Source organism: Phoxinus phoxinus (genome assembly GCF_949152265.1).
Source record: "Phoxinus phoxinus genome assembly, chromosome: 5".
Taxonomy (NCBI): domain Eukaryota; kingdom Metazoa; phylum Chordata; class Actinopteri; order Cypriniformes; family Leuciscidae; genus Phoxinus; species Phoxinus phoxinus.
The window spans coordinates 30,728,449-30,741,813 of NC_136880.1; the positions used below are offsets into that span (position 1 = coordinate 30,728,449).

At 39.6% G+C, this 13,365-nt stretch overlaps 1 protein-coding gene across 1 annotated transcript in view; it reads right to left on the reverse strand.

Moving 5' to 3' along the window:
* The window catches only part of pappa2 (pappalysin 2), a 58,258-nt gene extending 48,535 nt beyond the window's left edge, over positions 1–9,723 (reverse strand). The window contains exons 1-2 of the mRNA XM_079612613.1: positions 8,754–9,723; positions 4,419–5,478 (exon numbers count right to left, since the gene is read on the reverse strand). Of these exons, the coding sequence (XP_079468739.1) occupies positions 4,419–5,478; positions 8,754–9,594 (1,901 nt within the window). The 5' untranslated portion in view covers positions 9,595–9,723. The remainder of the gene's footprint in view (positions 1–4,418; positions 5,479–8,753) is intronic.
* Between the last annotated feature and the right edge of the window lie 3,642 nt (positions 9,724–13,365).

The window sequence follows — 13,365 nt, forward strand, 5'->3', positions numbered from 1 at the left end:
TGGCTGGAGCAGTTGTAGACAAGAATGTCTCCTAAGCGATTGAGGTGTTTTGTTAAGTATGAACATACCAGTCTTCATTTACTATCGTTGTTACTCAAGGATGAATCTGGACCAGTTTGTGATCTTACTCTCCGGAACAATAGGTCTAACGTCACCAATCACGGCAAAAATGGAAGTGAGAGCACGCACTTTATGATAGCTCATCGAGTCGTTTTGCGGATATAAAGTTTACCAGTTTATTAAAGGGTAACTAAAACAACTTTTTTTGTGTGTTAATGATCTGTAAGACTGGGGCTTTATTAATGCTGTTCATTGATTCAAGTTAATTTGTTGACATTTGGGTTTAAAGTGTTTTAATTCTACAATATATGGTGTAAAAACGTCTGAGTGCTGCCCTCTTCAGGTTGAACGGTGGCTGCAGTTGGATGTTGTGGTTCTGCGTGCTCTGTGCGTGACATAAGCAGGTACCAGCTCACCACGCCCTTGCCAACAGAGACGTGTCTCAGCCTCAGAGTCATTCTCTGGAGTAAAATTAATATTTCACTAATCACCCTTCATCTTTTGTGTGATGTACAATAAACTTCATTGAACTCATCATCAGTATATTTTTGGCCATCATCCGGACGCGATCCGCTACAACAGGCTTGTAGCTACTAATAGTGGATAAAAGCAAGATGAAAAATAAGTTCTAACCGTAATTAAACTATACCTGTTCCATCTCCATACATACAGCATATATTCTTTGGCTCTGTGGGCATTATTGTCCGACTCCGGGTCGAAATGAAAACAGCTTGTTTCTGCTCTGATATTATCATTCCGTGAGATGATATTGTTTTGGCTCTGAGCGCGAGCTCGTGAAGCTCCGCCCTCTGGGCCGGCAGCAGCAGCTCATTTGCATTTAAAGGGATACACACTAGAACGGTGCGTTTTTCTGAGCCCCCAAAAAGTGACAATTTAAAAATGCCTTTCACCTTGCCCCGTCCTCAATTTTTCATGTCCTCCAACGTAGGGCTGTAAACGATTAATCGCGATTAATCGCATCCAAAATAAAAGTTTGTGTTTACATGATATGTGTGTGTATTGTGTATAATTATTTTGTATAGATAAATACACACACATGCATGTATATATTTGACAAATATTTGCATTTATATACCGCATATATATTGTTATATAATTTATATTATATAGAACTATTTTATATATAAATAACACATAATTATACACAATACACACACATATATTATGCAAACACAAACTTTTATTTTGGATGCGATTAATCGCGATGAATCGTTTACAGCCCTACTCCAACGTGTCAGACCACTTAAACAAAGCAAAGTTTTAAAAGCAGTTGTTTATACTTTCTGATTGATTCCGAAGGTAAGTGGGTTTACTGTGCATGAACTTGGATATGATAAAGTATTTTAAGGAAAGGAAAGGGGAAAAAAACTACACACTTCACCTTTCAGGTGGACACAATCATTTTGAATAAAAAAAACTAAAAACGATTTATTGAAACAGTAGTTTCAAAACCACCAATCCACATATCTTGCAGCAGAATGAATAAAAAAATAAATACATAATAAATCGCTAAAATTGCTAAGCATCTATCAAAGATAATTACTAAAGAGAAGAGATATCAGGTAGTTCAGTTCTATTGGCTTAAATGTCTGAACTAAAATGTCTTTGCTTTCTTCTCGTTCCATTTCTGGAGCTTGCCAAAAAGCACCTGGTGGTTCCCCTGTGCTGGTTCTCTCTGCTTCAACAACAAATTTGAGTAGTGACAGCCATTGGCAGGTACTCGAGCTTAACTGCCCAGCAGCAGATACCTGGGCTATAACTCACACAGCAAAGCATTAAAATCCCAGACCTCCACATAAAAAGCACGCTATACAATTGCCATCAAAATGTCATCCCTGCATTAATTCTCTGCAAACTCTGGACCGCTGCCTTAGCGATACGCGCTTCCAGCATGGTAAGGAAAGACCTATCTAAGGGCTTAGTCTATGAGTCCAAGGCTAATCCGGTCCCATTGGCTATTAGCATTTCTACTTATTGACACATCATATTTAGAGGAAAATAAGTCCAGTGAATGAACCTTTGCTTTTTGAATATGAAGTGCCAAGGACAGCATGCTACTCCAGGTCACCAATTACAACATGTTGGCCTAGATAGTATTAAGGAGGTCTTAAATTCCCTGAAGAAATCCATCTTTTACCATTTCTATTCATCTCAATGGCAGTTGCTCGGCTGGCACAGGAACGAAGGAAAATTACATCATACTAATGTCCGAAGCCCTTCAACAAGAGACTATCCTGATCTGTGAGAAAGGAAAAACGATCTATTTCACACTTGTAATAGCCTTTCAAAACAAAAGTGGAAAAAAATGTTTATATATATATAAAAAAAAAAAAAAAAAAAAAATATATATATATAATAAAAAATAATAATAATATTAAATAAAATAAAATAAAAATAGTAATATTGTGAAATATTATTACAATTTAAAATGCTATTTATTCCTGTAATTGGCCAATCTGAAGACTGGGGTAATCAACCATTACTCCAGTCTTGCTGAATAAATGTATTCATTTTTCATTTATTAAAAAATAAAATAAAAACCTTACTGACTCCAAACTTTTAAATGGTATGTTGGTTATTATTAAAATATGGAAGCTTGTTTCCACCTCAGAATAAAACATTTTAAAAGATAATTGCGACTTTTTATCTCACAATTGAGAGTTTACATATTTCTCAGAATTACGATATATAAAGTCAGAATTGCGTGATATAAAGTCGCAATTGCGTGTTATAAAGTTAGAATTGCGAGATATAAACTCGCAATTGTGAGAAATAAAATAGCGAGATAAAAAGTTGCAATTACGTTTTGAATTTATTCTGTGGTGGAAACAAGCTTTCATATTATAATAATAATAACTTATAATATTATTTAGTCAGAATACTCAACAACTTTTGAATGACTGAAAGATAGATGCTGTTTTTCCTGCAGAGTGTGTAGTTGTATCATCTAACAGGCCATGCTAACCAGTTGAGCCTTGAAGAAGCGTTGAGATGGCGTTCAACTGATTTATTATCCACCAACCAAAAAAGATTCTTTGCCTGTGGATTTTGGCAATAAACTTGATGTCCTCTTTAAAAGTGTCCCAGGGCAAATCTACCAAATGAGTGTATCTCAGACCACCATCCAATGGTATCATTGGGGCCCTATTTATCTCTGGGAACCCTTCAGGAACAGAAAGGCATACCTTGAAGAAAGCTTGTTCTCAAGCAACCATAAAATGTCAACAGCTGGAGGCTGAGACACTATGTCTCTATGCACACTGAGCCTGGAACAACACTTCCCAGACTGCATATGGAATTTTGATGTATAGCAACTTTGTCCTGCTATAAGATTCGGACTGAATATGATTAAACATTTATGTGAACATTTATATATATACAATACAATAAGTGCAGTCTGCACTTATTAAAGGTAGGAAGTTAAAATGATGCAATACCATATATCTTACATTATGACATCCAATTGAGTAATCTAATCTCCTAAATGGTACGCTTAAAATCTTATTTTTAAGTATTAAAAAGTTTAAAACACGTATAAAGTATTTTCTACTCGCATAGAATAGATAGAAGATATTAATAGATCACATTTTTAGGATTACGCTATAGTGTGACTTTGTGAACATCTACATTTATATCTGTAGCATTAGAAAAATGAAAGACTCAAGCCATCAAACAGCCTGTACGTGAGCAATGAACTGTCCTGCCTTTCACAATGAATAGAGCCGAGACCTCTGGTTTTGTTGTTTAGCCACATTAAGCGTATACTTTGGCTCAGTTCTACATCCAAGTTTTGCATGCTTTTTAAAGCTATTCCAGAAGGCCGATTTGTATGCTTTGCATGTTGAGTAATACAAAATGCTCTGACAATCCTGAAAAAGAAAAAAAAAAAAGCGAACACTATTTCACAATAAGACACTTTGGTTTCCCTTTTCCTGATGCTGCTATGAGAACATTTAACAAGCACATCACTTTTTTTAAATTTCTTAAACTAAAAAAAAAAACAGCTTGCAGAGATCCTCAGCGAGGGATAGGGAATGCTTTCAATCATTTTGTCTTGGCCTAGAACTTAAATTCAAGCAGTTTAGTAGGAATATAAGGTAAGGATATATACTGTAAATGTACATAGTTGATGTAATGATATGGTAGTTGACTACGGTACCTGAATCGTTTTCAATAGAGGCAATTAGTCAGTCAAATATCATCCAGAGGGTTTTATGCTAAGAATTTGCAATCCTCAAATTAGGACCAAAACATGAACCCTCTTGCACATACCACTAAAATTATGCCTGGGTTCAAGTTAGTTGCCAAAGTGGAACCATATTGAAGCACAAGCTTACCTCTGAGGAGACTCTGGATCAAAGCAGGTCTTTGCGACATCTGTGACCTCAGGGTCACAGCAATCACCATCATCGTAATCATAGTGAATACTGTTGCACTCTGGGTTGCAGACTCCATCTCTCCGCTTCCAGTTGTAGCAAGGCCCCATGCGCAAGCAGTCACCCCCATCGTGGCCCGTGAGAGGATGGTCGCACTCGGGATCACATTGGCGGTTCCCCACATTTGCAATGTGGCAGTTGCTGAGGACGAAGCGCTGTTGGAGAGAAGAGTTGTAGACGCTGTGAATGCTGAGTTCCAGTGTGATATTATAAGGACGGAAGGCGTCTTCCAAGGCTTGGTGTTGGAGCTGGATCTGTTGCAGAGAGACTGTCGGGTCAGCGCCGTCATCCTTACAGATATTCACGATGCGGTAACGTAGGCGCTTCTCGGTACGCAGCTGCCAACGCTGGTTATAACTGAGGGCGACTTCGGCGTTGTCACACACAGTCACGCCGCATGGAGGCGGCAGAAATGGAGACACAAGCTGTCTTTCTGGGATGGGAAGAGCCATGATGACTGGGTTGTGACGGTCTTTGTAGGGCACCCACTGATTCTCGACCTCTGAGAAATCTGCCCACTGGGACAGGAGGGGAGATTGTCTCTCTGCATGGGGTTGGTGACCTTTAAGTGCTTGGTGAGTGCGCGCATAACCCCATAGCGTGACACCTCCCAAATGCCCGCGGAAACTGTGCTCATGATCAGACTGGTCCCCGCCGAGCAGAAACAACCGACAGGCCTTGATGTAGGGGCTGTACAGGTCACCTGACTGTTCGCTGCTCTCGCTGACCTTGGAGTTGTCTACGTACAGTGCCATCTTGTGGCCGTCATAACTGACCACCACATGAGTCCAGCTGTTGGGCTGGTAGCGCTGGTGTCCGACAATAGTGGTGGATTTGAGCGCGCGATCTGTGCGAAGGGAGAAGAAAAACCTGCCATCTTTTCTTCCTGTAGGATCTGCCGCTCGAATACCGACAGACCAGCCTTTTTCGCTCAAGGGATACGAGCAGTTGTCAAACACGCCTAGAAGAAAAAAAAGGTCAATGAACAGAAATGTAGCTTCATCAAGCACAGAGTAATTGTCATTTAATTATCTGAAGAGTTTAAGAGTTTAAGTCATTTCCATTCAACAAATCCACTGATATTCCCAGCTGCCTTTCGTAAGGAGCAGTCACATCTGGCAGACAGATGTTACCGTCGAAGGACAGAGAGAGGTCAGGGAACCCCTTCACCCTCCCAACAACACACGCACATGCGAGCACATACACACTCGGGTGTATTATTCCCTGCAAACAGGGGAACGAGAGATGGGCAGCTTTAAACAAAATATCCTGAGGGACGTGGACCACACTGAAATTTCATTCATTGGAAAAGCCTGCCGATGTGTGTGCGGAGCTCCTGCGTGTGACAACATCTGCTAATTTCAGTAAGCCCTGAAGTCGTGAATTTGAAGATAAACCTTTCCAGAGTACTATCAACTTGGATGGTACTACACTTTCAAAGCCCAGGTTCTTATCTTACTGTATTTATAGTGTCTGTCTCCCACTAAATAAAGTAGTAGTACCTCAGACTGGCCCGGAGTGCTGAGTTTGGCTTGAGACAAAGTGTGCTAAAGAAATACTTTTTGTAACCTTGTATGAGTGATGGCTTCGATATGATAAGTGTTTATGAGAGACAGAGAAAAATGTAATGTTTTTGAATAGTATCACTTATTAGCGAAAGAAAAGTTAGCGCTGAAACGACCACTTCCAGTAAAGCCTTTGAACGCTCATTTGGCAGAGTGTGTGATTTTTTTTTTTTAACTGGCTTTATAACAATAGATTTGTCCACTGATTGTTAAAAGAAAGCTATTGACCTCAGAAGGAGCTGGAGTGAATGTTCACATGATTTTAGTGATGACGAATTATGTCAAAGTGAAATAATGCAATCTTAACAATAGCAAGATGGTAGAAACCCTCATTTATTTCAGAGGTTTGTGAGATTTGACGTCATTGGGGAATACTGATTTTATCCAAGTAGTGGATCATTTTAAAATGAAATATCTAATGCTCTCTTTGAGGTCTGATAGATGACTCATCAGTGTTAGAAACAGATGAATAATATTTGCACCCCTTTTTGCCTAAAAGCATGTATTTTGGCATCCATTGTAGAGGAAAAGCCTTGTGCAGGTTACAACCAGAGAACTCTGGGCTTTGTTCTTCTTACTGGGAACTAGTCTCAGAAGCACTTCCAGATATAATCATTTCCACATTGACCCTCCTCAGCAGCCATACGAAAATGCCCATTTACCTGATTATGAAAGCTCCTTTGAGGGATCCGGCACCTTCCATGATGTTCCACACCTTTTTCTTTTTTTTTTTTTTTTTGTTAATCATAATATGTGCATCGAACGTCAACTCAGTTGCCTGTCAAAACCATATATCATATAACAGTTAAGGAAAACCTGGAACGCTACCCTAAGCCCTGTCACAAGGAGAGGGCGCAATAAAGTCCTCTATAGAAATTAAATAATAATAATTTCATGAATTTTAGTGATGGGTTTGCAATAACAAAAAATAAATATAAATAAATAATATATTTTCCTTATTATATTATCAAGTTAGGAATAATTGACCACACCCTAATGAATTATTAGATAATAATGCACACCTGAGGTGGTAATGCATCCAAGACGTGAAGAGGGTGTGCATTGTTTTCTAATAAATATCTATTTTCTAATAAATTCCTCTTATACTATGGTGACCACACCTCACAACATTGTTTAGATTATGTATTTCAAAACATTTGTCAGGTTTTTGTCCTTAAATCATTCTTGTGTGTAGGACAAATTTCTTGCACATCTCATCCCACGCCTCCGTTGCTAATTCCAAAACGCCATTTAAGAGCTACTACAGTATACTGGAGGATTGAGCCATTGATAGAAGGCTAATGCAGTTATTAATGCCGTTGTCCTGACATTTAATCTTACCCGCCAGATTGTCCTAGGGCTTGCTGTGCATGCACACATCAATATAGAGAGAGAGAGCAGCGTCTCTCAACAGTTTGGCAGCAGCGTCTTAACTAATAGCAAAACTGTAAGTGTATCTGCTTCAAGAACAGCGCCGTTATAACCTCGCTAGTGAGAAATGTCATGTAGCTTTTAAGTTGTTAAACTATTTTACAGATAAAATCATCAGATCAGAGCTGACAATACGTTTCTGTGCGAGTGTGTGTCCGTACAGTATGTGTGTGTGTGTTTGAGTGGGAGAGAGAGCGAGAGAAAGAGAGTATGTGCTGTCCATATATAATTAGTTTTTTTATTTTGTGGCAAAAAACATGGAAATAATTTGTTGTTTTGATCCTATTGTTTACTATATTTATTTATCAGTGTCATTGTGGGTTTTGGTTATTTTGCTGTTGTAGACTGTAAGGACCTTTGAAATAACTGAAATAATTTGGCACGTACTTAGGTACTTTAGCTGTGCGTTTTCCTGAAAATAATTGCACACCTTATGTCCATCAACCAATCAGATTCAAGCATTCAGAAGACCCCTATATAAAAGAGAAATAAATTATATACTTAAATTACAAAGCTTTAACAGGCAATGCAGCTTTGCATATGAACCCCCCCCCCCTACTTTCTGCAGCAAATGAAATGTTTTAAATATACCAAACTATTGAGCTGGATGGAAGGTAGCTGTCAATGTGAGAATGGTGTCCAGAACATGCTGCTTATGAATCAAATCTTGGAAACTCAATGTGCCATATGCACAAAACAAGTGATTAAATACAGCAGACAGGACACACTGTGCAGGTGGTGGCCACTTGTCCCTCTTACACTCCGCCCTAGCACTACTCATCGTTTGCACCTCATTTCCCCATTCTCCTTTCATCTGCTTGTCAGCTGATGTCCTCAAACAAAGGCCTCTTAAATGAAACAACAACGTGTCAAAGCTGTGACACAACACAGATTCTACCGCACACCATTTGGTGCGCTTGATGAACTGAGGGGAGTTCGAGGAATGAATCTGACTTCCCATAATCAATTTGGTCTGCATGGCTGTATGCCTTACAGCATAATTTATTCTGATTAGACGGTTGCTAATTGTGAATTATGTATCCTTCAAGTAATAACTACTGCTTTAAGTAATAGCCTATGACAATTCCAACTCCTGAAAAACAATTTTGAGAACCTTTTTAGGTTCTCAAAATTGTTTTTCTAGGAGTTGGAATTGTAATAAAAGAAAAAAAAAGAAGAAAAGCTGCATCCCTGCTTCCAACATGAAACGAGTGATTTGAGAATATGAATGAACACCCACCTGCGATGATGGCAGGATTATTCTGGCCCCCTTCCGGCTTGACCCACAGCTCTAAAGTGAAGCTGGAACGAGGAAGTTCTATGCCAAATGCAGGGTTCACCTTTAGTTGCTCCGCCTGACCTCTGAAATACACAGCTGTCATCCACTTTGCAGGCACATCTTGTACATCTGCCCTCCATAGCTCCCCAGCAGTGCTCTGCAGCCCTTCTTGCTCCCCAGAGTACTCATCACTATCTTTAGAGAAGTCGATATGGTGGATATTGGTGTCCAGCGTATCATTTGGGGCATCTTCTTCTTTGTTGAACTCTGGAAGGCTCCGTGCAACCCTTCTTGGTGAGGACAAGCTGTCTATCAAATCACCACCCTGTTCTGTCTGTAAAGGGTGTCCTTTTGATATGGATTTAAAGGGTCTGTGTGACTTAGTAGATCCAGGCGCAGTGGCCCCCTTTGATTGTTTGCCTTCTTTCTTCAATATGAAAGTCTCTTCTTGTAGTTCATAATATTTTCCTTTCTCATTACTATCCCAGTTAGTTAATTCAACCGCATTTGTGTCACTAGAGCCGCACTCACCTGAACACGACCTCGCCGTTTTAGTTTTCCTTAAGTGCAAGTCTATCAGGCGAGCGTACTTTCCGATCACGCCCACTAGGGGGAACTGTTGCGCCGTGGAGCGCGGCGGCCGCTTGCGGCTGACAGAACCGCACTGCTCTCCAGCCAGCGCTCGGTCCGCTCTCTGTGCCAGTGTCCGCTTATACTTCTGGATATGATCTGACTGAGCGCTGTTCAGCAGCCATGTGTAAAATACTGCGAGAATAATAGCCAGTAGTCTAAAAAACGTCATTTTATTGAGGAGATAGTGCAGCTTTCAAAGCGTGGACATCTGTTTGATTGTTTTGAATTGCACTTGGGAAGGGAGATAGACTAATATTTAATTCGCTTTAATTGTTTTGGGTGCCTTTTTCCCTAATCAACGATAGCATGTAGTGTGTTTAAGTTAAAATAGGTGTGTTAATGAATATCTTTTTTATAGTTTGAAAAGAAATGATATCAAGGGAAGTCGAAATTGCCAGTGCATTAAGGTGGATAGTCTGTTCCTCAGTCTGCAACTGGATGTCGCTAATAACGAGTAGCCTAACTGACAGCAAACTGTCTACTTTAAGTCTTTTCTCCCTCCCTTTTTAGTGCTTAGCTCCAAACAAATAACATCTCGTGTATAGTGGATCTCCTCAAACCTGTCTCTGTAGCGCGCTCTGACAGCGCAAAGGTTGTTGTCATTCACTTATAGTTCATTTACGCGCGCAATAATGTGTCCTCATTGTGGTTGCCGACTTACATAGCTTGCTGTCTGTACAGTGTAAGGTTGTTTGAAGAGATGTCACGCTGGAAAAAGGTTATGTGAGGTTGCCACCTTTCACCGGCGTCCAAATGCTCGCGGTCACACTTCTTCCCCCGAAGAAACCGCCAAAATGTTAAAATAAAAATAAAAAAGTCGAGGTTTATCTAACAGTGGAGTGTTTCAAATATCAGGGAGCTGTGAAAGTCAGCTTAAATTGTTTTTTTTTTTCTCTCTCACAAATATGGATCAAAATTCAATAATGTGAAGGTACTGAAATGAGATTTGTCTTTTTGTCATGCTGTTCCAAGTGAAAACGGCTCTTTAGATCACCTTGAGATGGTGCGGAGACTCCTCTTGCGCTCCGTGTGTGTTTATATTCCCAGGCTGAGTCCGGCTGCATGCGCTCTCCACATCTCCACATCAGATCAAACTAACGCGCTAAACGTTTTATCTGTTTCCTGCAGCCTGACATCACAAACCCAGCCCCTTACCCAACCATTAGGAAATAAAACTTCACCCAGGTCCAACCCAGCCCCGCATGCATGCTACTCTCACTTTCTCCCCCAGCCAGTGCCATTGACATCTAGCTGCTACACCTACTTCTGTACAGTAATGCAAGAGACAGCACATCTGCCTGGCATCTGAAGCAGGGCTAAAACGCTGCACATGTAGGAAATAGGAAAAGACAAGTGAGGGATGTGTAAACACTGAACAACAGGGATGGACCTGACCAATTCCAGAACACTCTCTTATGGAGAAGTTAACAGGAAAGGCTAAAAGATGCTGAGGGGAATAAAAGCAAATAGTCAGGTGGATATGAGTTCCTCTTTCTCTCTCTCTCTCTCTCTCTCTCTCTCTCTCTCTCTCTCTCTCTCTCTCTCTCTCTCTCTCTCTCTATAAAACTGATTGGGCAAAAAAGGGCCAAGTTTTAATTGTCTTAACTGCAAATTACTGATCAGGAAATGAGCAATATGTACTTACTTATTGGGAAGTTGTATGTTGGGGAGATGAATCATAATGAAACACATTCATAGTGATGCTCCAGTATCTTCGAGAATCTGGTGATACATATAATAACAAATGCATCTCTACCACAGTGAAGCATGGAGGAAGAGCTTGTGTGTGAGGAGCCTTTTAATGCTTTGTAGTACATGAGGATATTGAACTAAATTAGACAAAAAAAAAAATTGGGAGACTTTTTTCAACAACCCATGAACAGTTTGAAGCCATTAACATTGAGTGGAACACCGACTCTTCGTACTGTTAAAAAGCGTTCTCAAGTTGAGGAAGGCTATTCCCTGCTACATTACTTTAATGTCATTTGTGCAATTCTTGCTAATTTCCTGACCAGTGATTAGTGATTAAAACGGTTAAAACCATTAAAAGACCACTAAACGTTTTATTTTTCACACAGAAACTCCCCCCTTTTGGAGTGTAAATTAATATTACTGCTGATCCTGTTTCTACCTGCATCTTAAAAAATGCTGAATTTTTCAATATGCCTTAGAAATAAACTGTTAAAACATACAAATACTCAAGACAGTTGCCAAATTTTGCAATTTGTATTTTTTGTATAAACATTAAAATAGCTATAATATTTAATGTTGATACTAAAATTTTAATTAATAATGATTTTGTTGATCACACTTATCTCAGTGTATTGATAATACCAGAGATCCAGTCTGTTACCACCAAACACATTTTCCTGAATTTCGTACGTATTCAGTTCTGAAACGGTTGGAGATGACTGCATAATATAATATGACTGCAATAAATGAAACTATTTCTTTATCTTGTCTTGTGTGAAAAATCTTGACCGAAAGACCCAGAAATTATGAATGATTTAAATTATATTTTTGAGCATTTCAAGGGCAATTCTACAGCTTGTGTAACGTCCTATTTCCTCTCATCTAAAGAATCTAAAATGATAAAGAAAAGCTTATATAGACATCTCGTTCTTTTCAGAATCATGAAGTGCCATTGTATAAGCACTTTGATCTTACAATAATGCTAGTGTGCCATATTTTTTTGCACAAATATCCAGGAATTCACACTTTCAGCTGAGAGTTCAAACATGTCAATGTTCGCCTGCCACATTTTAAATATGTGGTCAGAGTGTCTTTACTGTTTTGTACAGTGAATAATAGCCCTGAATGGCATTCAGCACTGCAGGTGCACATATGGAGTGATGTGACTTGCAAATGAGTAGATTTGTGACCGCACAACAACTCAGCAACCACGTACAACATCTCATCGCAATGGTCAAAAAGTTAGACATGCCGCTGTTTAATTTCCGAAACGTAACAGTTTTTGTCAGGCTCAATTTGCAAACGGCCCCGACTTGGGGTAACTGGCAGTTACGACAGGGGCCCCTTCAGGGGTAGAAAGGGCCCTAACAGTGGGAGGTAAGAATTCCGCAACCAGCCCAAGGATCTGCCTGCAAAACATTCAGCTTTTTTTGTATCAAAGTGCTTTGAGACACAGCTGCAACTGTGTAAAAAAAAAAAGGAAAAAAAAGTGAATGGTCGCTCCCGGGCCTCACCCCCCACTGCAAAGGACCTCTAAGAGATTATCCTTCATTTGAGGCTGCCCTACCCCGATCCAATTCTAAATGACCAGAAACGCAATGGGAAAATCCAACCTGATGTGCTGGACAAATAACAAGGAGCCTAGCAAAGTCCAAAGGCAACCCCCATTCACTTATCAGCAGAGGTAGAAAATCAAAAGTAAATCTGTTGCAGATATTTACTACATTTTCAACCAGTGACAAAACTGTTATTCTATCACTTAGGAGACACAACTAACTTCCACAGGGAGCAAATAATTCCACCGAACAGATATTTGAAAAGATACAGTGAGGGAAGCAGGTGTGCACTGTGTGAACTATAACGTCATTTCCTAGTTAGTCATGGCTGGCTTGGCTTTAAGACTGGATTATTCTGAGCGAGCATCTGACGGCATGTTCTTTTTTTCTTTATTTCCCTTCCTTATGTTCTAGATGTACATCAAAAACATGTCTCAGTGGATTCGACTGCTTTGCAGAGGGAGTTGTCGCTGTTCATCTTCAACAAGCCAGGACTCTATAATGATGTCCAAACACTTTTCTTGATGCTGTGAAAATAAATAAAAAGGTTTACCTTAATATTAATAAAACCAAAGTTTTGTGTTTCAACATTGTCAACATTTCAAAAAATATGTTTTGAGGTGACTATTTAAATAAAGTGGTATTGTCTCATATAGTATCGCCTCATAAAAGCACTTTGGTGGCATAATATA